Source organism: Loxodonta africana, chromosome 12 (assembly GCF_030014295.1).
Source record: "Loxodonta africana isolate mLoxAfr1 chromosome 12, mLoxAfr1.hap2, whole genome shotgun sequence".
Classification (NCBI taxonomy): domain Eukaryota; kingdom Metazoa; phylum Chordata; class Mammalia; order Proboscidea; family Elephantidae; genus Loxodonta; species Loxodonta africana.
In genome coordinates this window covers 79975984-79996196 of record NC_087353.1, presented here as the reverse complement: position 1 = coordinate 79996196, position 20213 = coordinate 79975984, and the positions used below count along the sequence as shown (strand labels likewise).

General features: G+C 39.0%; 1 protein-coding gene across 4 annotated transcripts in view; it reads left to right on the top strand.

Annotated features, from left to right (window-relative positions):
• PALB2 (partner and localizer of BRCA2) overlaps positions 1 to 20213 on the top strand; it is a 29162-nt gene that overhangs the window by 522 nt on the left and 8427 nt on the right. For all 4 annotated transcript variants that reach the window (XR_002787890.2, XM_003418903.4, XM_010598452.3 and 1 more), the window contains exons 2-10: positions 2299 to 2358; positions 2495 to 2597; positions 6870 to 8318; positions 10177 to 11000; positions 11361 to 11432; positions 13058 to 13219; positions 15459 to 15544; positions 15805 to 15966; positions 17989 to 18105. Coding sequence is in view for 3 of the 4 variants with exons in the window: in XM_003418903.4 (XP_003418951.3) it covers positions 2299 to 2358; positions 2495 to 2597; positions 6870 to 8318; positions 10177 to 11000; positions 11361 to 11432; positions 13058 to 13219; positions 15459 to 15544; positions 15805 to 15966; positions 17989 to 18105 (3035 nt within the window). In the remaining variant the exon portion in view is untranslated. The remainder of the gene's footprint in view (positions 1 to 2298; positions 2359 to 2494; positions 2598 to 6869; positions 8319 to 10176; positions 11001 to 11360; positions 11433 to 13057; positions 13220 to 15458; positions 15545 to 15804; positions 15967 to 17988; positions 18106 to 20213) is intronic.

Genomic DNA, 20213 nt, shown 5'->3' with positions numbered 1-20213 from the left:
CATAACAAATTTTCATCATTACAGCCGTAGTGCATAAATACAAAATGTGAGACTTTATAAAGGTAAAGTCCCCTTTGATAGTCCCTTCCTGCCGCACACACACTTTCAATCTTGGTTCCTCCCCACTCACGGGTAAATCTGTGTTAGCAGTCTGATACTTCCAGGTTTGTTCATGTGTGTGGTTGTGGTGGTGGTTGTACTTTCTAACCCTTCAAAAGTAATGTGTATACTTTGGAGAGGAGAATGTTCGGAAGTAGTATGGTCTGTATTGTTTTGCAATTTCCTTTTTCTTATCCATGTGTAACGTGCATGTTAGCTCGAAGGTATTTTGTGCCTGCTGTGCCAGGCATTGTGCAAAACTCTTCATTCACATTAACCCATCAGTCCTCTTATCCCGGCATGCCTTCTAGTGGGGGTGAGACATCATTTGCAAGTAAACAAGATAACTCCAGATGTTGATAAGGTTCGTGATAAACACAGCCCTGTGAGAAGCAGTCTAGCATAGAGGTTAAGAGCCTGACTGCATGGATTTGAATCATGCCATTTATCAACTTGTGAACGTGCACAAATTGCGCACAAATTGCTTTATCTATCCACGTTTCAGTTTCCTTATCGAAAATGGGAATAATAGTAGAACCTAGTTTATAGGATGGTTGTGAGGATTAAATGAGTAAATATATGGAAGTCAGAAAAGTTCTTGGCACCAACTGAAGCACATTACAAAAGTGTCAGCCATTACAGAAGTGTCAGCCATTATTGTTATTGTGTGATTGAGAATGAATAGGGGCAGAAGTGTCCTTTTTAGATACTATTAAATACTATAGGGAAACCCTGGTGGTGTAGTGGTTAGGTGCTGTGGCTGCTAACCAAAAGGTCAGCAGTTCAAATCCACCAGGCGCTCCTTGGAAACTCTATGAGACAGTTCTACTCTGTCCTATAGGGTTGCTATGAGTCGAAATCAACTCGAAGGCAACGGGTTTAAGTATTATAATTAACAGGGTGCTATGGAAACTGAGAGAAATGAAGTAACTTGCTTAAATTCACACAATCGATAATTCGTGTAGTAGCAAACATGTTTTGCAGGTGGTAAGTCTTTTTTTTTTTTTTAAGGTAGACACTGAGGATAAAAATTCTGGTGATGTTTTATTGGCTAAAGAACTAGTTCCTCCAAAAACGACTCTTGGTCCCTAGAAAACAAAGGAAAAAAAAAGAGAGAGAGAGAGTGGCTTTGCTGCTGAGAGAATGCTTTGAACCTCGGAAATCAGAAAGACAAAGGGAATCCGTAAAGTTTTAGACTAGTCATCGAACTCAGCCCAACTTGGTTATATATTTATTTAATAAGTATGTGTTGAATGCTTACTGTATGCCTGATTGGGAATTCAGCAGTAAAGGCTTCAATTTCACTGGCCTTCTGTATGTTCCTCAAATACACCCACTTTCTACCATGGGGCCTTCACATTTGTGGTTCACTGTGCCTGCAATATCTTTCCCTCTGTTCTTTCCAAAGCTAGGTCCTTCTTCAGCTCTAAGCTCAAATTTTCATCAGAAATGCCTCCCTGGCCACCCATTGAAGCAGTCCATTCCCTGTAGCCCAGTCACTCACATCACCCTGTTTATCTGCGTATTGGAGAACATAGGAAATCATCTTGGCTGTTTACTTGTTTCTTTTCTGTGTCCTTTACTATATGTAAGCTACCTGAGAGCAGAAGCCTTGACCACCCTGTATCTCTAGCACCTGGAACAGGAACTGACACATAATGGGTATCAGTTGTTGTTCCAAGTTTTAGAGATACCTGGAACAAGAACTGATAAATAAAGAGATTGATTTGTTGAGTGTATGTCTGAGGATGACTGCCTCTGCTGTCTTCAGGGATCTCACAGTGAGGTGGAGAAACAGAGAAGTAAACAGACAGCATAGTGATAAGTACTGTCATAGGGGAAGCACAGGGAATGGGTAGATGTCTAACCTGGATTTGGAGGAGGACCCAGAAGGCTACCCCAGGGAGAGAGAAATCTAAACTGAGATTTGGGGAATCAGTAAGAATTAGAAAAATTAGTGGTGGAGAAAATGCTCCAGGTGATAGGAACAGTATTTTGGAAAGGTCTTGAGATGTTAAGAGAGTTTGGTGTTTTGTGAGAATTGAAAGTAGATTGTTATGGGCCTGTATTACTCCATCCACTGCCTCTTGCTGAGGGACCCTTCTGAGCAGTACACACTCATGTCTGATTGGCACTGCATCTCTTCCCTCTGACTCCATCTTTTTCCCTGCTCAGTATTGTTTGGTGTCTTTCTTCCAGTTGAAGGAAAAACTAGCATTCTTGAAAAGGGAATACAGCAAGACACTAGCCCGCCTTCAGGTAAGTGAATCTTATTGTTCTTTCAAACTAAGGTCTTTTAGTACTAACTTTATAGAAACAGTTCTTCATAATATAAAGTATTATAGAAAACTTGTTTCTTTAAAGTTATTCCTTGAGCTGCTTTTGTTTTTTCTAGCGTGCCCAGAGAGCTGAGAAGGTTAAGAATTCTGTTAAGAAAACAGTAGAAGAACAAAATTGCTTGCTCCAGCAGGAAATTTCACCACGGTTAAACCACTCAGGTAAAACTAGCACATTATTCACTCATGCTTGCTTTATTATTCATTTTCCAAGTATATTTGGCTGTGATTCTTTTTCCCAGAGTAGACGATAAGGACTACTAATAGACTTTTCTTTTTAATGAGGGTGTCGTTCATGTAACATGAAATTCACTCTTTTAAAGTTGTTACGGATTAAATTATGTCCCCCCAAAATACATGTTGTAAATCCTAACCTCTCTGCCTGTGGTTATAATCACATTTGGGAATGGGCCGCTTTGGTTACGTTGATGAGGCAAGATTAGTATGGGGTGTATCTTGAGTCAGTCTGAAACTATGAGAAAATAAATTTCTGTTAAAGCCATCCACTTGTGGTATTTCTGTTATAGCAGCACTAGGTAACTAGGCAGAATTTGGTATCAAGAAGTGAGAGTGCTGCTCTAACAGATAAACTGAAGATGTGGAAGTGGTTTTGGAATTTGGGTAATAGGTAGGGGCTGGGAGAGTTTGAAGGTACCTAGTTATGATAAAAGCCTAGATTGCCCTGAAGAGACTGTTGGTGGAATAACGGATGTCAAAGGCAATTCTGGTGGGGATCAGGAGGAAGTGAGGAGAGCTACAGAGGAAGTCTCTGTTGTCTTAGAGAATGCATATGGCACCAGGAACAGAATGTTGCCGGAAATATGGATGTTAATAATGCTCCTGGTGAGGCTTTAAAAGAAAATGATGGACATGCGATTGGACAGCAGAGGAAGGGCGATGCTTTTTATTGCAGTGGCAACAACTTGTCTAAATTATGTTCAAATGTTTGGTAGAAGGTAGAACTTGTAGGTGACGAACTTGGATATCCTGCTGACGAGATTTCTAAGCAAGATGTTAAAGGGGCTGTGTGGTTTCTTCTTGCCACTTATAGTAAAATGTGAGAGGAAAGAGGTGGACTGAAAAATAAACTGCAAAATGAAAACAGAACTCAGAGATTTAGAAAATTCCCTTGTACAAACTAAGAACACATGTCCCAGAATGCTCACCAAGGAAGTGGCTACATCAGTCTTTTGTTAAAGAGATTAAGCCTGTGACTGATGGGTCTAACTATCTACGACAGCAGAAAACCCATCAGCCTAAACTGAAGGGAACAGAAAGAACAACAGGAAAGAATGCTGTCTGCCTCTTGGAATTCTACAGGTAGGAAGTAGGCCAAAGGAGTTATATCTGTTGCCCTCCAAGAAAAGGATCATCCTTGGAGCAGCTCAGACATCCACAGAACTATTGGAAGGAGCACAGGAAGCAAGGCCTTCTAACTTTCAAAGGATGGAAACAACGTCCCTTGGGTTTCATAGGATGGGGCCGCAGCCTGCTAGGTTTCAAAGAGTTGTATCTTTGCCAGCTTGGTTCAGGAGTGTGGGGCTGCTGTTAAGATGTGCCAGGGGGATGTGGCCACCACCCAAAGCTGAAGGGGTGAGGCTACCATGCCCAAGGGGCAGAAGAATGGGGCTTGCCAGGGCTGAGTAGGTGGGGTCACTGCTCAGATGGACTAGGAAAGTGGGGCTGCCTAAAGCTGAGGAAGCTGAAGTCGTGGCCAGCACCCAGAGTCTGGAGGGCAGGCCCATTGCCCAGATGGTCCCAAAGAACAGAGGATTATTTTTAGTCCTTGAGAGCTAATATAAATTGTTCAGCTGGGTTTTGGACTTGCTTTGTGCCCGTTATCCCTTCTTTTTCTCCAGTTTCTCCCATTTGTAATAGAAATGTCTACCTTGTGCCTGTTCTACCATTGTTCTTTGGAGACAGATAACTTGTAGTCTAGATCTCACAGGTTCACAGATGAAGAGGAATTTTGCCTCAGGATGGAATATTCCTAAAGTCTCACCCATATTTGATTTAGACGATTCAGAAGATGAGATTTTGATCTTGGAGTTGATTTAAGACTTTTGGGATAATCTGATGGGGTGAACGTGTTTTGCTATAGCAAAGACATTAATTTTGGGGGACCAAAGGATGGGATGTTATAGATTGAATTATATCCCCCAAAATATATGTTGTAAATCTTAACCTCTATGCCAATGGTTATATAATTCCATCTGGGAATGAGCAGCCTTTGTTATGTTAATGAGGCAGGATTAATGTAGGGTATAACTTGAGTCAATCTCTTTTGAGATATAAAACAAGTTAAGCAAGTAAATAAGAGACATGGGGTAAGATAGATGCCAAGACATGGGGAGATCTCTACGGAACTAGGAAGCAGACTCTAAAGAGACAAGGGCCTTCCTCTAGAGCCAACAGTGAAAACCTTCCCCTAGAGCTGGCACCCTGGATTTGGACTTCTAGCCTCCTAAACTGTGAGACAATAAATTTGTTAAAGCCATCCACTTGTGGTATTTCTGTTACAGCAGTACTAGATGACTAAGACAGGTGTACAATTCAGTGGGTTTTAGTATATTCACAAGATTCACAAGATTGGGTAACCATCACCACTGTTTAATTACATCATTTCCCAAAAGGAAACCCTGTACCCATTAGCAGTCCTCCCTATTTCCCTTTTCACCCTGCACTAGGCAACCACTAATCTATTTTATGACTCATCAATTTGCCTGTTCTGGATGTTCCATATAAATGGAACTATACAATATATGGCCTTTGTGTCTTCTTTCACTTAACATAATGTTTTTAGGGTTTATCTATGTTGTAGCATGTATCAGTACTTCATTCCTTTTAAAGGGTGGATAATATTCCATTGTATGGGTATATCACATTGTGTTTATCCATTCATCAGTTAGTGGACGTTTGCTTTGTTTCCACTTTTGGTTTTGTGAATAACGCTGCTATAAACATTCATGTCCGAGTTTTTGTGTAGACATATAGTTTCAATTCTCTTGTGCGTATACCTAGGAGTGGAATTGTTGGGTCATAGGGTAACTCTGTGTTTTAAGTTCTTAAGTAACTGCCGACTCTTTCCCAAAGTGGCTGTACCATTTTACATTCATAGAAGTAATGTATGAGGGTTCCAGTTTCTCCATATCTTTGCCACTACTTGTTATTTTCTGTTTTTGTTTTTTATTATAGCTGTCTTCATGGATGTGAAGTGATAGCTTACTGTGGTTTCAATTTCTAGTTCCGTAATGACTCATGAGGAACCCTAGTAGCACAGTGGTTAACCGTTCGGCTGCTAACCAAAAGGTCGGCGGTTTGAATCCACCAGCTGCTCCTTGGAAACCCTATAAACCAAAAAAAACCAAACCCACTGTCGTTGAGTCAATTCCGACTCATAGCAACCCTATAGGGCAGTTCGATTCTGTCTGATAGGGTTGCTGTGGGTCGCAATCATCTTGACAACAACGGGTTTGGGTTTTTGTTTGTTTGTTTGTTTTAATGACTAATGAAGAGGTCTGGTGGCGCAGTGATTAAGTACTCTGTTGCTAACTGAAAAGTCGGCAGTTTGAACCCACCAGCTGCTCCACGGGAGAAAGATGTGGTAGTCTGCTTCTGTAAGATTACGGCCTTGGCAACCCTATGGGTAGCTGTGAATTGAAATCAACGGAAAAGCACACCACAACAACAGCGTTGATGACTAATGTTCAACATCTTTTCATGTGCTCATTGGCCATTTTTATGCCTTCTTTAGAGAAATGGCCATTCAAGTCCTTTGCCCTTTTAAAAAGTGTGTTGTGTTTTTATTGTTGAGTGTTTATCACATATTCTGGATATAAGACCCTTATCAGATAGATGATTTGCAAATGTTTTCTCTTCTCCCATTCTCTGAGCAATAGACTTTTTATATTTTCAATTGGATTTATTTAGTTGCTCTGTTCCCCTCTGAGCTTTTAGAGCTTATATTATTGCTTAAATATTAGAAAGATTTTTTTTTAAGTAAGTATGTATACACAGAAAAAAATCTGGATAGAAATTAAAAAACAATGGTCATTTCTGGTATTAAAAGCCAGATAATTTATAATCATAAAATTGGGAGCTGTTGAAATAGGGAAGCGGTATTAAAATTACTTGAGCCAAAAACAAAGAAATAGATGGATATAAAAATTAGGTGAGATTAAAAAATGAAAAGACAATTGTGATAAACAATTATCCTTAGTTAAAAAAAAAAACTTTTCACTGCAATTCTGTTGTGTCCATTTACTTAAAATTATCACGGTTTATTAGCTTATTAAAAATGTGTACCTTGATCTGCCTGGAGAAATACTATTAATCTTTCTTAAATAAATATTTAGTAGTATTTATATTATTTTAAAATATATATGGAGTATTTTTTGTTTTTAAAAAAAAAATTATATATTTTTTTCTTCTCAGAACCTAAAAGTAAAGTATCTCCTTGTGACAAATTACAAATCAGCACTCATCTTGATGAAGAAACTGGAGAAAAGACGTGTATCACTCTTGATATTGAGCCTGAGTCCTTTAACCTTGGAGATGGCCCAGTGGAAGAATCACATCTACAAAGAACAGATGGTGTCCAAGAACATTTTCTCTACAGGGACAATGACCCCAATGGTGAGAAAAAGCAGAGTAGGCTGCCAGGGAGACAAAAGCAGCAGCAGAAAAGAACATTTATTCCTCAGGAGAGGGAGTCTTTCTTTGACTCTGATTCACTTATACTCTCTGGAAAAAGACTAAAGGGACAGGAACAAATCAACAGGGAAAAGCCTAAAACTCCAGTATTTGAAATAAGAACTCACCTTTCTAGTTCTAAGCATGAAATACCAGATTCTCCAGCATTAGTTACGGAAACTAATGGAAAGAATCTATTAATTCCACCAACTGCCAAGCCAGAAAGAGATTTTGACCGACTCTTAAGAGGAAATAATTTCCCCAGGGTGACTACAGTTCATTTGCATACTCCCTCAGATACTAGTAGGGGCCAGCAACTTGAACACATGCCTCCAAAAGCTAACTGTGAGCTTACTAACATTAGCACTTCTTCACCCGTAAACTTAGAGGCCCGAGGTAAAAAAATGACTGTCTTTGCAAATAACCCCGTGATAAATAAAAATACAAGTGCAAGTGACCAGCTGCTTGGAAGCCCTAACTTAGTAGCAGAGAATTCATGTTTTATAAGTGAGCTCACTTCCAATAACTCAAGTGAAAACCAGAACTTAAAAGAACAGAATCACACTAAGAAGTCTTTAAAATCTCCCAGTAATACTCCTGATGATAAAAATGAAAGTCTTCTGGAGAATGAGGTTCTACATCAATCTAAGAGTTTTAGCCTAGAATCAGTCTCTCCTGTTGCTAAAGAAAATCAAACACATTCTTGCACAATGCTTGAAGGTCTTCTGTTTCCTGCAGAATATTATGTTAGAACAACACGAAGTATGTCAAATCGCCAGAGGAATGTAGCCCTGGAAGCTGTAATTCAAAGTCATTTGAATGTCAGGAAAAAAGGACTTAAAAGTAAGGCAGCAACTGAAAATTTAAACCTTTCCTGTGAAGAAGCTGACCAAGGTGAAATTAGGGTATCTGACACATGGACAGGGCAACCAAGTTCAAGAAGTCCTTCTCAGAAAATTCTCTCATTAACTGAGGTCATCTATCCCACCAGACCTGCTAAGGATAATGACTTGACTAGTAAGTCAGTTATCCAGCCATCTGGTGGAAGAAATAGAGGAAAAAGAAAATCAATATGCACCCCACTCTTCGATGATCATGAACTTACTTTGCCAGCTTCTGGCACAAGGGGTGTTACCAGATCCAAGGAAGAAGTCACCTTGCTCAAAGATCTAAATGAAAAAGAAATTCATGGTGAGGAGAGTTAATGTGATTGATGATGATGACGATAGTTAACACTGTTCTATTCTGTCCTGTGGGATTGCTGTGAGTTGGCATCACCTTGACGACAGTGGGTTTGGTTTTTCGGTTTATGTGTCTGGCGCTGTTCAGATGCTGTATAGATACTAAATCGCTGAATCTTCACAGCAGCCCTATATGAGGTAGAATCTATTTTTATCCTGGTGTTACAGATGAGGAAACTACGACACAGATTAAAGTGACTCACCAAGGGCACACAGCTAGTAAGTGGGAGAGCCAGGATTCAAAGCTGGCCGTATGGAGTCACAGTTCATTAATGTGGTTGAAAAAGTAGGCACTGAAAAGAAAAATATAACAGTTAATATTTTTCAAGGAACCCTAGTTGAGCAATGCTTAAGCACTTGACTGCTAATGAAAGGTTGGCAGTGTGAACCCAGCCGGTGGCTCCGCAGGGGAAGGCCTGGCGATCTGCTCCCATAAAGATTGCAGCCTAAGAAACCCTGTAGGGCAGTTCTACTCTGTCACATGGGGTCATGATGAGGCGAAAATTGACTCAATGGCACCCAGCAACAATATTCAGGTACAACATGGCCTTTATCCATGAGTAAAAGCTTTATAACTACTGTAGGAAGCCTTTTTTAAGTAAAAGCAAGTGTGTATCTGAGTAAAAGTTCACTGACAAATTCTGTTAGGTGTAATCATATAAAAAAAAAAAAGCACAACTTTTTTGGGTAAAATAGCTAATGTAGTCTTAGTTCTGTGGGACACAGGATGGCAAGTGCTATGTTATCATTTAAGCGTTTTAACTCATTTACTGAGAAGTTATCATAAGCTGAGCACAGAGTGGATAATTCACTATGGCTTTCTATAGTAGGGATTAGCAAACTTTTTCTGTAAAGGGCTAAATGTAAACATTTTAGTCTTTATAGTTTTATACTGTTTCTGTTGTATACTCAGCTATGGTATAAAAGCTACCATAGACAATATATAAACATTACTGTGTTCCAATTAAACTTTATTTATAAAAACAGGTGGTGGGCTGCTTTATACCATTGGACCCACACTTTGGTCTATGAGCTATAATTAATTAAGTTAAAAATAAGTCATTCTGGCTTTTTTTGGTCTTCTTTTAAGGCAGCAAGAATACAAAGGAATCAGAAAGTAAGGCAATCAGTAATAAACTGGAAACATCCTTTTGGGTCCAATGAAATAATCTGCTGTGATTTTAATTATCTTTTAATTTGAATGTATAAAATTCCAGTCACTTTAGGACCAGTAAATTACTCTTTGCTTGAAAAGAGGGTTACGTTTTCTTCAGTGAGAAGAGGCAGTGTTTTGTAGACTGTACTCTGGAAGCCTGATGGAATCATAGAGGTGGAAAGGACTATAGAGATGTTTAGTCTTGTCCCCTATGAGGGACAATAAGAGATGAGGGAAGATGAAGTGAATTGACTTGCTCAAGGTAACAGCAAATCAGTGGCTGAGCTGAGACTAGACCCGGGTCTTCCTTCTCTCAGTCAGTGCTGTCAGCACACTGTTCTGCTTTTTTGGTACTGCAGAAGGGAGGACTGCTAACCCATGTCACTGAACAACTTACATAGAAATTGTTGAAACTAAATTTCTATGTAGACCTTGATGGAAAACACAATAAAATATTCTTTAAAAAAGAGGAGGAGGAGAATTGCTCGTTAACCACTAAACTATGACCATATTTTGAATCCTTCGTTGAGGTTTCAGAGCTGTGGATGGAAAAGTAATGAATATTTTGTAATATATTTGTGTTAAAAGTGCACCCTAATGTTTCTTTTCTTGGGCTTTCTTGTTATTGTTATTGCTTATTTTTCTATTTTAGGGAAGGAAAGTCGTTGTCAAAAAGAGAACTCTCTTGCTTCCAAAGATAAGGCTTATTATTTAGCTTCGGATCACTGTGCTTTCAGTCCTCCATTTCCTAAGGATGAAATGCTAAGTTTAAAGCATCTTTCATCTTTTTTCAACATCACAGACTTTGAGTTACCTGATGATGACTTTGGACCTCTTAAGCTCCAAAAACTGAAGTCCTACTCTGAAAAAATGATTGAGTCTTTTGAATCGAAAATGTGTGCAGAAAGGTATCTTAAAGAGGGAAGTTGTACTGTTTTGGAGGAACTGATTCTTAAACAGATAGATACAGAAAAGGAAGTCTTGGAAAAGGAGCCCATTGTTTTACCAGGGAAAGCACATCCTAAAATGCCACACCTGGAAAGCCAGTCCAGCAAGGGGCTCTCTTCATCCATATTACTTTTCACTCCTTTAAACACTGTTGGACCTGATGATAATGACAGACCTACGGCAGACATGTGTTCACCTGCCTTCCCCATCTTAGGCATTACTCCAGCTTTTAACTCCCAAGCACGCTATGAAAATGTGTCTGCAGAGGTTGTTGGACGTGCTTGCTATACTCCCCAACTGTCTCACTTGAAAGACACAGTCAGTATCGCTAGTGATAATAAACCATGCAACAGTTCCATCAGTCCCTCAAAATTGGATACCAGCCTCCATGTGTCAGATAGAACGGGACAACCAGACCGTGACTCGGGCTCCCAAGCTGCACCTCTACCCATGGAGTCATTCACTGCCAAAGGAAATCAGCTACGTGGAAGTACACGCCTGGAGCCGTGTAACGATTCATTTGAACAGGTACAGTCTCTTTCCTTCATGAACTTTTCTTTGAAGAAATGAAATGTCTTAGTAAGCATGGACAGCATGACTTCCTTACACATTGGCCCTTCATGTTTAAGAATGTTTTAACATGTTTCTTTCATATGTCTTCGTTGTAAATATTAAGTTCATTCTGGAGAAATTAAGATTAAAATATGTATTTTTAAAATATAGGGTGATCCTATTTTCTTTGTCATTAGTGAAGCAGTTGCGTTTGGAGCTTTGCTGCTGTTACTGGAGGAAATAAAAATATATGCTGTAGACATTTTGATGAGTAAGTGACGCAGGCAGACATCATACATAAAGCATAGATTAATGGCGTGACCTTTGTTTCCACAGGCTGAAATATCAGACCTTCCGACTTGGGATAGCCTAAACCCAGGCAGCCTACACTTGGTTTCAAAGTTAAAGGTCAGAAAAATGTTTCCTAGTAGTGTATCTTGTATTTTACATCTCTGCAGCATTTAACAAATTGATAGGAAAATGAAAAAGAATTTGATCGTGTAGCTTTTTGTTCTTCATTTAATTAAATTGGTAAAACAGACTCAGAAAAACAGAATTGTATTTCAAAATATTCTACCCGTGTTTATATTGTGAGATCGTCTAAGGAAGTTTATATGTAAAGCTGTTGACAACAGCAATGTTTATATTGTAAGATCTTCTGAGGTAGTTTATATGTGAAGCTATTGACAACAGCAGCATAGGCTGAGTAACTCAACTTTGCATCTAAATTTAAACCAGGCATTCTGATCAAAAGAGGGGCAGAGGGGAGGAGAAAGAAGAGTCATTCATGCCTCTGCTACTCCAATGGTGTAATGTTTCTAGAAGAATTGTTAATGGTGGGTTAGGAAGTAACTAGTATACCTCGGCATTGTTGACGTTTTGGACTGGGTAACTCTGTGGTGTGGAGGGCCATCTTGTGTGTCATAGGACGCTTAGCAGCATCCTTAGCCTCTGCCTCCTAGATGCCAGTACAACCCCTTCCCCAGTTGTGATAACCAAAAATGTCTCCAGACATTGATAAACATCCCTTGGGGGAGCAATGTCACCCCCCGTTGAAAACCACGGGTGTAGAGGAGAGAGCTTTAAAGCCACGTAGACTGTTTTTGCCTCTTATTGACTGACCCTCAGTGAATTATTTAGCCTCTGAGCCCTAGTTTCCTTTTCTGTGAAAGGCAGATAGTGATAGCTGTGGTCTGTTTCAAAAATTATAATAACTTAGTTTCTTAAGAAATGAACATTTCATTCTTATTTTGAAAGTTATATGTAAAAAGTTATTCTAAATTTTTTGTCTGTGTATGTAATTAAGCTTCCCCCCATTTCTATTTTTTTTTTCCTCTCCTACATCAGACTTACCAGAGATTTATCCATTCTGTTGGGCTTTCAAAAAAAATCAGTTTTTGGATGTACTGATTATTGATTGGGTTTTTTTTGTTGTTTCCTGTTTCATTTATTTCTGATTTTATCCTCAATAATTCTATTTTTCATTGTGTTTATTTTTTTATTCTGTTATTATTATTATTATTTTTTTTACTAACGTCTCGAGTTGCATTCTTTATTTTAATGCTTCCTGTGTTCTAATAAATGCCGCTATGGTTATAAATTTTTTTGGAAATACTGCACTGGCCATACCTTGCAGTTTTGGATAGACAGTGCTCTCTCCTTATTGTTTGTTTATAAAAATAGTGTGTCATTTCAATTTTTATATCCCCTTCAACCTTTGAGTGGTTGATCGGGATGTTTAATTTCTAAACAGCTAAGTTTTCATAAAAAAAATTCATAGGCATTCTTTTTTGTGGTTAAAACTAAATTTATTCTATTTATTCTATTCTAGAGTTATATATTTTTAAATCTATCTATAAGTGTGTATAGATAGTTTTTTAAGTAAAATTGTAATTATGCTAACCTGATATTTCATCTAATCCTTGAAATTCATTACTTTCCAAAAAAAAAAAATTTTTTTTTTTTTTTTTTTTTAAATAAAACAGACCTCAAATATCACTTTAAAATAACTATTGTTGCTATTTTGTTGTCAGAATCCTTCAGGATCCTGTTCCGTGGATGTGAGTACCATGTGGTGGGCAACGGCTGGTTATAAAGAGCCCTGCATCGTAACTGCTTGTGAATATGTAGTTTCTCTTTGGAAGCCTATGGATACTTGGCAGTGGAAAAAAGTTTATACCTGGCACTTCACAGAGGTAAGTCAGAAATCTTAGAACTGAAAAAGATCTTTGTATTGATTTGCATGATAATGTAGATGGACAGCTTACCAAAACTGGGATCTATGACCATGCGGATCTGTGACCGTGCAGGCTCAGAACAAATTATGGATAACATCTGGAAGAATGGGAATTCTAAAATACTTAATTGTGCTCATGAGGAACCTGTACATAGACCAAGAGCAGTCGTTTGAAGAGAACAAGGGTATACTGTGTGGTTTAAAGTCAGGAGAGGTGTGCGTCAGAGTTGTATCGTTTCACTAGACTTACTCAATCTGTATACTGAGCAGACAGTCTGAGAAGCGGCACTATATGAAGCAGAATGCAGCATCAGGATTGTAGGAAGACTCATGAACAACGTGTGTTATGCAGATGATACAACCTTGCTTGCTGCAAGGGAAGAGGACTTGAAGCGCTTACTGATGAAGATCAAAGGCTACAGACTCAACATGGATTATACCTCAACATAAGAAAACAAAAGCCCTCAAAACTGGACCAAGAAGCAACAGCATAATGAAAGGAGAAAAGATGGAAGCTGCCAACGATTTCATTTTACTTAGATCCACAATCAACACCCATGGAAGCAGCAGTCAGGAAATCAAAAGACATATTGCATTGGGCAAATCTGCTGCAAGAGACCTCTTTAAAGTTTTAAAAAGCAAAGATGTCACTTTAAGGACTAAGGTGCACCTGCCTGTGATGTTTCGGTCACCTCATATGCATGCGAAAGGTGGAGAATGAGAAGGAAGTCTGATGAATTGACACCTTTGAATTATGGTGGTGGTGAAGAATATTGAGGATACCATGGAGTGCCAAAAGAACAAACAAATCTGTATTGGAAGAAGTACAACCAGAATGCTCCTTAAAAGCAAGGATGGTGAGACTGCATCTCACATACTTTGGACGTGTTGTCAGCAGGGATCAGTCCCTGGAGAAGGACAAGGGACTTGGTAAAGTAGAGCATCAGAGAAAAAGAGGAAGACACTCAATGAGATGGATTGACACAGTGGCTGCAGCATGGACTCAAGTATAACAATGATTATAAGGATGGCGCAGGACCGGGCAGTGTTTCGTTCTGTTGTATATAGGGTCACTATCAGTCGGAACAGACCGGATGGTACCTAACAACAACAATATGACTGCAAGGGTCAGCAGAAATGAGTTTTTTCCCATCATTTGCTTTATCATACATTTATCCAGAGAGATAAATTTTTATACCAGACATATTGGAAGAGCTGGGAATTTCATGCCTTTTCTGACTTCTAAACTTGCTGGTACTTACATTCCTTCTCCTTCACCGAAACATTATTTCTGCTTCATTTTGGGATGTATTTCCTTCTAGTCTTTGTCCACAGTCACACATATCTTACATGGTTGCAACCCTACTGTGCTTAAAATTTTTTAATATACCTTTTTTCACCGTATAAACATTTTTCTTGTTTCTACATATTCCTTATTGTTGATCGTCATTCTTGTTCTCCACCGTATCCCCAGCTCCTTGTACTATGCTTTGCACACAAGTGCTCAATAAATATTTGTTCAGTGAATAAACTTTAATTTTAAATGGCTGCATAATGCCAGAATTTAGTAATTATTCCCCTACTGTTAGACGTATAAAAAAATTATATTAAATAAATGCTACAATAAATGTTGTTGGTGCTGTTGAGTCGATTCTGTCACGTAGCGACCCTGTGTGACAGTAGAACTGTCCAATAGGGTTTTCTAGGCTGTAATATCTATGGGAGCAGATCACCGGGTCTTTTGTGGAGCCACTGGGTAGGTTTGAACTGCCAGCCTTTCAGTTAGCAGCCAAGCACTTAGCCATTGTGCCACCGTGGCTCCTTGCTACAGTAAATACTATTGTTGATGTAGCTTATTTGAATTTACAGCTTATTAAAAAGTGATGTTTACTGAGCCTTCTCACACTTATTTGAATGTTAGAAACTATCTTGGCATAGCGAGAATAGAAAAGAATGCGATAAATTTTGGAAAATTTAGATTCATTAAAAATGGAACACCAGAAGCCATGTGGGAGAGTGGGAAGTAACGTCATCCTGGGGCCCAAAGACATGAGTTCGAGTCCTGATTGCTGTTTACTAGTTGTGTGACCTTGGACATCCTGGTGTCACTGAGGCTCTCTGAGAGTTATTTCACGCCATTGAAATCAACAACGAGATAAACAACGAAATGTAATTTTTGGCTGTTTTGTTTTATTTAGGTTCCAGTATTACAAATAGTTTCAGTGCCTGATGTTTGTAATCTTGTGTGTGTGGCTTTGGGAAATTTGGAAATAAGAGAAATCAGGTATGTAATTTTCAAGTTAATTTTTTTTTTTCCTTATCTTTGTTTCTGTCAGACGGTTATGAATACAGATTATAACCTGGCTTGAGTTTTGAAAGAATCTGAATTTAGATCTAAGGAGATTTGTTTAAGGAAAAAAAAAAACAAAACTATCAATAGAATGGCATCCTGGGATGAAGTTTCCATTTAAAATTTGAAACTAGCCCTTTAATATTGAAGACTTCTTCCTGACTTCTCCCCATTTTTCCTTTGATTTTGTTTAGGGCATTAGTTTGTTCCTCTAATGACAGAGGCGAAAAGCAGTTGCTACTGAAATCCGGAAATATCAAAGCTGTTCTTGGCCTGACGAAGAGGAGGCTGGTCAGCAGCAGTGGGACCCTTTGTGATCAACAAGTAGAAATCATGACATTTGGAGAAGATGGAGGGTAAGAAAAGCATTACTTGATTTTAACTATGAAGTAAAGAATGATTTTATCACAGGGTTCAGAAAGTTGGATCGCCAGAATCTTGGTTTTTCTGTGCTGTAGTTGGAGAGTCTGGTGGAGCAGTGGTTAAGCACTCAGCTGCCAACTTAAAAGTTGGAAGTTTGAATCCACCAGCTGCTGCATGGAAGAAAGATGTGTCAGTCTGCTTCTATAAGATCACAGCCTTGGAAACCCTATGGGGCAATTCCACTCTGCCGTATAGGGTAGCAATGAGACGGCAGTGGGTTTAGATGTAGTATAGCAGGTATTGCCTCAACACTAGACCATAACAGAAGCACTTTAGGGAGATGGAAGCTAGACGTGACAGGGAAAATATAGTGGAGTAGAGAGCCTCAGCAAATGTATTCTGCTTTTTCTTTGGCTTTTTTTCAAATCTCTGTCTTTTAAATATTAGAAGTACCTAACTGGATTGACATTGGGAGCCCTGGTGGTGTAGTGGCTAAGTGTTATGGCTGCTAATCACGAGGTCAGCAGTTCCAATCTGCCAGGCTCTCCTCAGTAACTCTATGAGGCAGTTCTACCCTGTCCTGTAGGGTCGCTATGAATTGGAATCGACTTGACAGCAGTGGGTTTGGTTTGGTTTTGGGAACTGGATTGACATAGTGGCTGCAATGATGGACTCAAGCATAGCAGTGATTGTGAGCATGGCAGCCCAGGCAGTGTTGTATGTAGGGTCACTATGAGTCGGAACTGACTCTACCGTACCTAACAACAGCAAAGGTCCTAGGCCCTTTTCTTATTCCATACACTTCTTCAGTTACCATCTAGGTGCTGACTTCTTGCAAACATATATCTCTAGCTCTCTGCTCTCTCTCAAGCTCTAGACCTGCATACCATTTATTAGACATCTCCTGGGTACCTCAAATTCAACATGTTGAAAGCTGAACTCTTAGCACATCCCATGTGTTTCTCGTATACTCATCACAGTTTAATGTGATTAATTATTCATCTGTCTTTTTTTTTTATTGTACTTTAGATAAATGCTTACAGAACAAACTAGCTTCTTGTTAAACAATTAGTATGCATATTGTTTTGTGACACGACTTGTCGGCAGTTTCTCTTCTTGACCTTGGGTTCCCTCTTACCAGCTTTACTGCCCCCTCCTGCCTTCTAGTCCTTGCTGCTGGACTAGTGTGCCCCTTTAGTCTCGTTTTGGTTTATGGGCCTGTCTAATCTTTGGCTGAAGGGTGAACCTCAGGAATGACTTTATTAGTGAGCTGAAAGGGTGTCTGGGGGCCATACTCTCGGGGTTTCTCCAGCCTCTGTCAGGCCAGTAAGTCTGCTCTTTTTTTGGGAGTTAGAATTTTGTTCTCCCGTCTTCTACAGCTCTGTCTGGGACCCTCTATTGTGATCCCTGTCAGAGCAGTCGGTGGTAGCCGGGCACCATCTGGTTGTACTGGACTCAGTGTGGTGGAGGCTGTGGTAGTTGTGGTCCTCTAGTCCTATCTGTTTTTTCTGATAAGGGACAGCAGAGATCTTGCTTGTCTTTTCATTCATGACCTGTTGCAGTAATCTAGGGAAAAGACAAATAATTGTTTGCTTAAATTAGGAAAGTGTTACTGGAGATGGACAGAATCTAAAATCATTAGACTTAGTGATTGACTGAAGACAAACAGAAGAGACAAGGATATTGTCCAGGTTTTTGTATTGCTTGCTTGGTTAGATGGTACACTTTGTTGAGATAAGGAATATAGAAAGAAACACAAGGTTTGAAGATAAAACTTATGAGTTTGATTTTGGATATGATGAATTTGAGGTACTTGCAACATGTCTAAGTAGATAATATGCAATAATATATGTTCAAAGTGAAAAAAAAATAGAATATGCATACTTTCTGGTTTACATTTTTTTTTTCCAGAATAAGGCTAGTTTTCATCATGCATAGTTCAAGAATGTATAGAAGAACTGCTTAGAAATTGTTTTGGTGCAAAGCACTGATTTTTAATGCTTTTTAAAATGCAGAAGCAAAGAAAAACAGTTTTTGATGCCCCCTGAAGAGACCATACTGACTTTTGCAGAGGTCCAAGGAATGCAAGAAGCTCTGCTTGGTACCACCATAATGAACAACGTTGTTATTTGGTAAGTTTTCCCTTTGGGTCCTCAGTTCTCTCATCTGTAATATGAGCATTTACCTGTAACTTCACAGAGTTATTGTGAAGATTAGATAAGAGATGTATAAACACGATTGGGTTTTGTGTTTTAACTGTCCGATCCTATATACCTGTCTCAACCAGAACATCATATTAATTCCAACATTGTGGAAGGGGTCAGTCTGAGTAGAATACTTTAAAACAAATGGAATTTTATTATTATTGTCAAAATTTTCAGTTGTTTTTGCCTCTGGTTAATGGCTGAGTAGCTTCTATAGGACCAACTCGCCTACCTGAAGTGTCTATAAACTCTGGACAAAATATTAAAAAAAACAACTATCTGAAGGCACTGAAGAGCAAACAAAAGTGGAAAGATACTAGAGGAGATCCAGCACTCTGAAGAAGGGAATGGTGCTGGGCGAGTTTCCAGTTTTTATGGCTGGAGGGCAACACCTGCTCTGGATACTGGGTGACTAAAACCCTGTAGAAAACCTTCTGTCTTGCTGGCTTAAAGAAATAAAGGACAGAGTTTAGAGTAATCCCAGTAGCTAGAAAGGAAGGAAGGAAAAAATCCCAAAAAGGGAAGAGCCAGAGAGAACAAGCTCTAATTCTGGGTATATAATCTTTGTGTAAACACCTGGCAGGCTTTCGTGTATTTACGGGGCAGTCTTCAAGCAGCCCCGCTAAGACTAAAAGAACTGAAATGTGATTTCAGCATTTAGAGTTTAAATTCAGCCAAGTTAACTGCTTAGTAGGACAGCAACAAAAAAATCAATAATCTTCAGAGGAGCATTACAGAATCCAGAGTTTATGCCACGTATCATTATAATGTCTAGGATACAATCCAGATTTGCTAGATATTTAAAAAAAAAGAAGTATGCTTATAGGAGCCAAATTAACAAATTTGTGATGGGATACCAAAGCTGAGGAGTCCTCAGCTACCTCCTTCTCATGAATACAGGGGAGAACTATACTCAGTCATAAGCACTTACAAGGTTAATTCTATACTATTACTTTGTAAAACACTCTTCCTTCCAACTTCCCCCACAAAAAACCTTCAGTGGTTCTTCTTTGTATTCAACCTATGTCCAGATTGTTAGCCTATCCCTTAGGGTCCTCTACAATTTCCCACTCACCTGTCTTTTCCATCCTTATCTTACATTCTATAGTGCTCCAAACAAAGTAGACCACTTGTTCCTAAAACAGGCAGTGCTATTCTTACCCTGTGCTTCTCTTCGGACTCTATAAGAACTTCACAGATAGTTTTGGCCCAGCTCTGCCACTGCCCTTAAAATCAGAGAAAGACAGTCATGGGGCCCGTGCTTGCCTTTCCTCAGCTTCTACTTCTCCAGCCTCTGTCACAAGACTTCCTCTCCTGCTATGCCATCCTCTTTAGCTCCCTTTTTTCCTCCCATCCCTCCCCTTTTCTTAAATGTAGTCCCTTGGTGTTTCACATATAATGGATGACAAAGGAATTTAAAGTTGGGGAGGGATCTCTATACTTGGCTTCTCACCTTCCTTTAAGGGGTATTTTTAGCTCCACAATTGCCTTAAGTTCTTCTCTGTGGCATTACCTCAGCCTTCATTGACGTTCTCACTCCGAATTCATATTGACCTTATTTTTAACTTAGTTTATACTACTTTGTATTATTTATCCTTTCTGATCATTGAAGATAGGTGCCATGTCTTATATTTATTCTTAGTGCCTGCCTCAGCTCCTCGCATAGGGTACTAAAAGATGGATTGATTATACAATATATCAAAAGTTATTACTTACCTTTTGGGATCTACATAATTTTTTATTTGCATATAGTCTTTAGCTTTCCTATTTAACTCCTGACTTGTTAGGTCTCTAAAGCCATTCATGTTATAATCAAAGTTCAAGTGGTCTTCTTTGAAACTGTTACGGAAAGGTCTAAGTATTTCCTCTTGGTCAAGATACATTAACTGAGCACCCATCTTTCAATCATCTATTTATGTACCAGTCTCTGTGAGAGGCTCAAGATGAATCAGATATGAATCCTTGCCCCAAGGCCCCTAGAATCTCATAGGTAAATCAAAGACTCCTTCATAATTCTAGGACAAAATCAAAGTGAT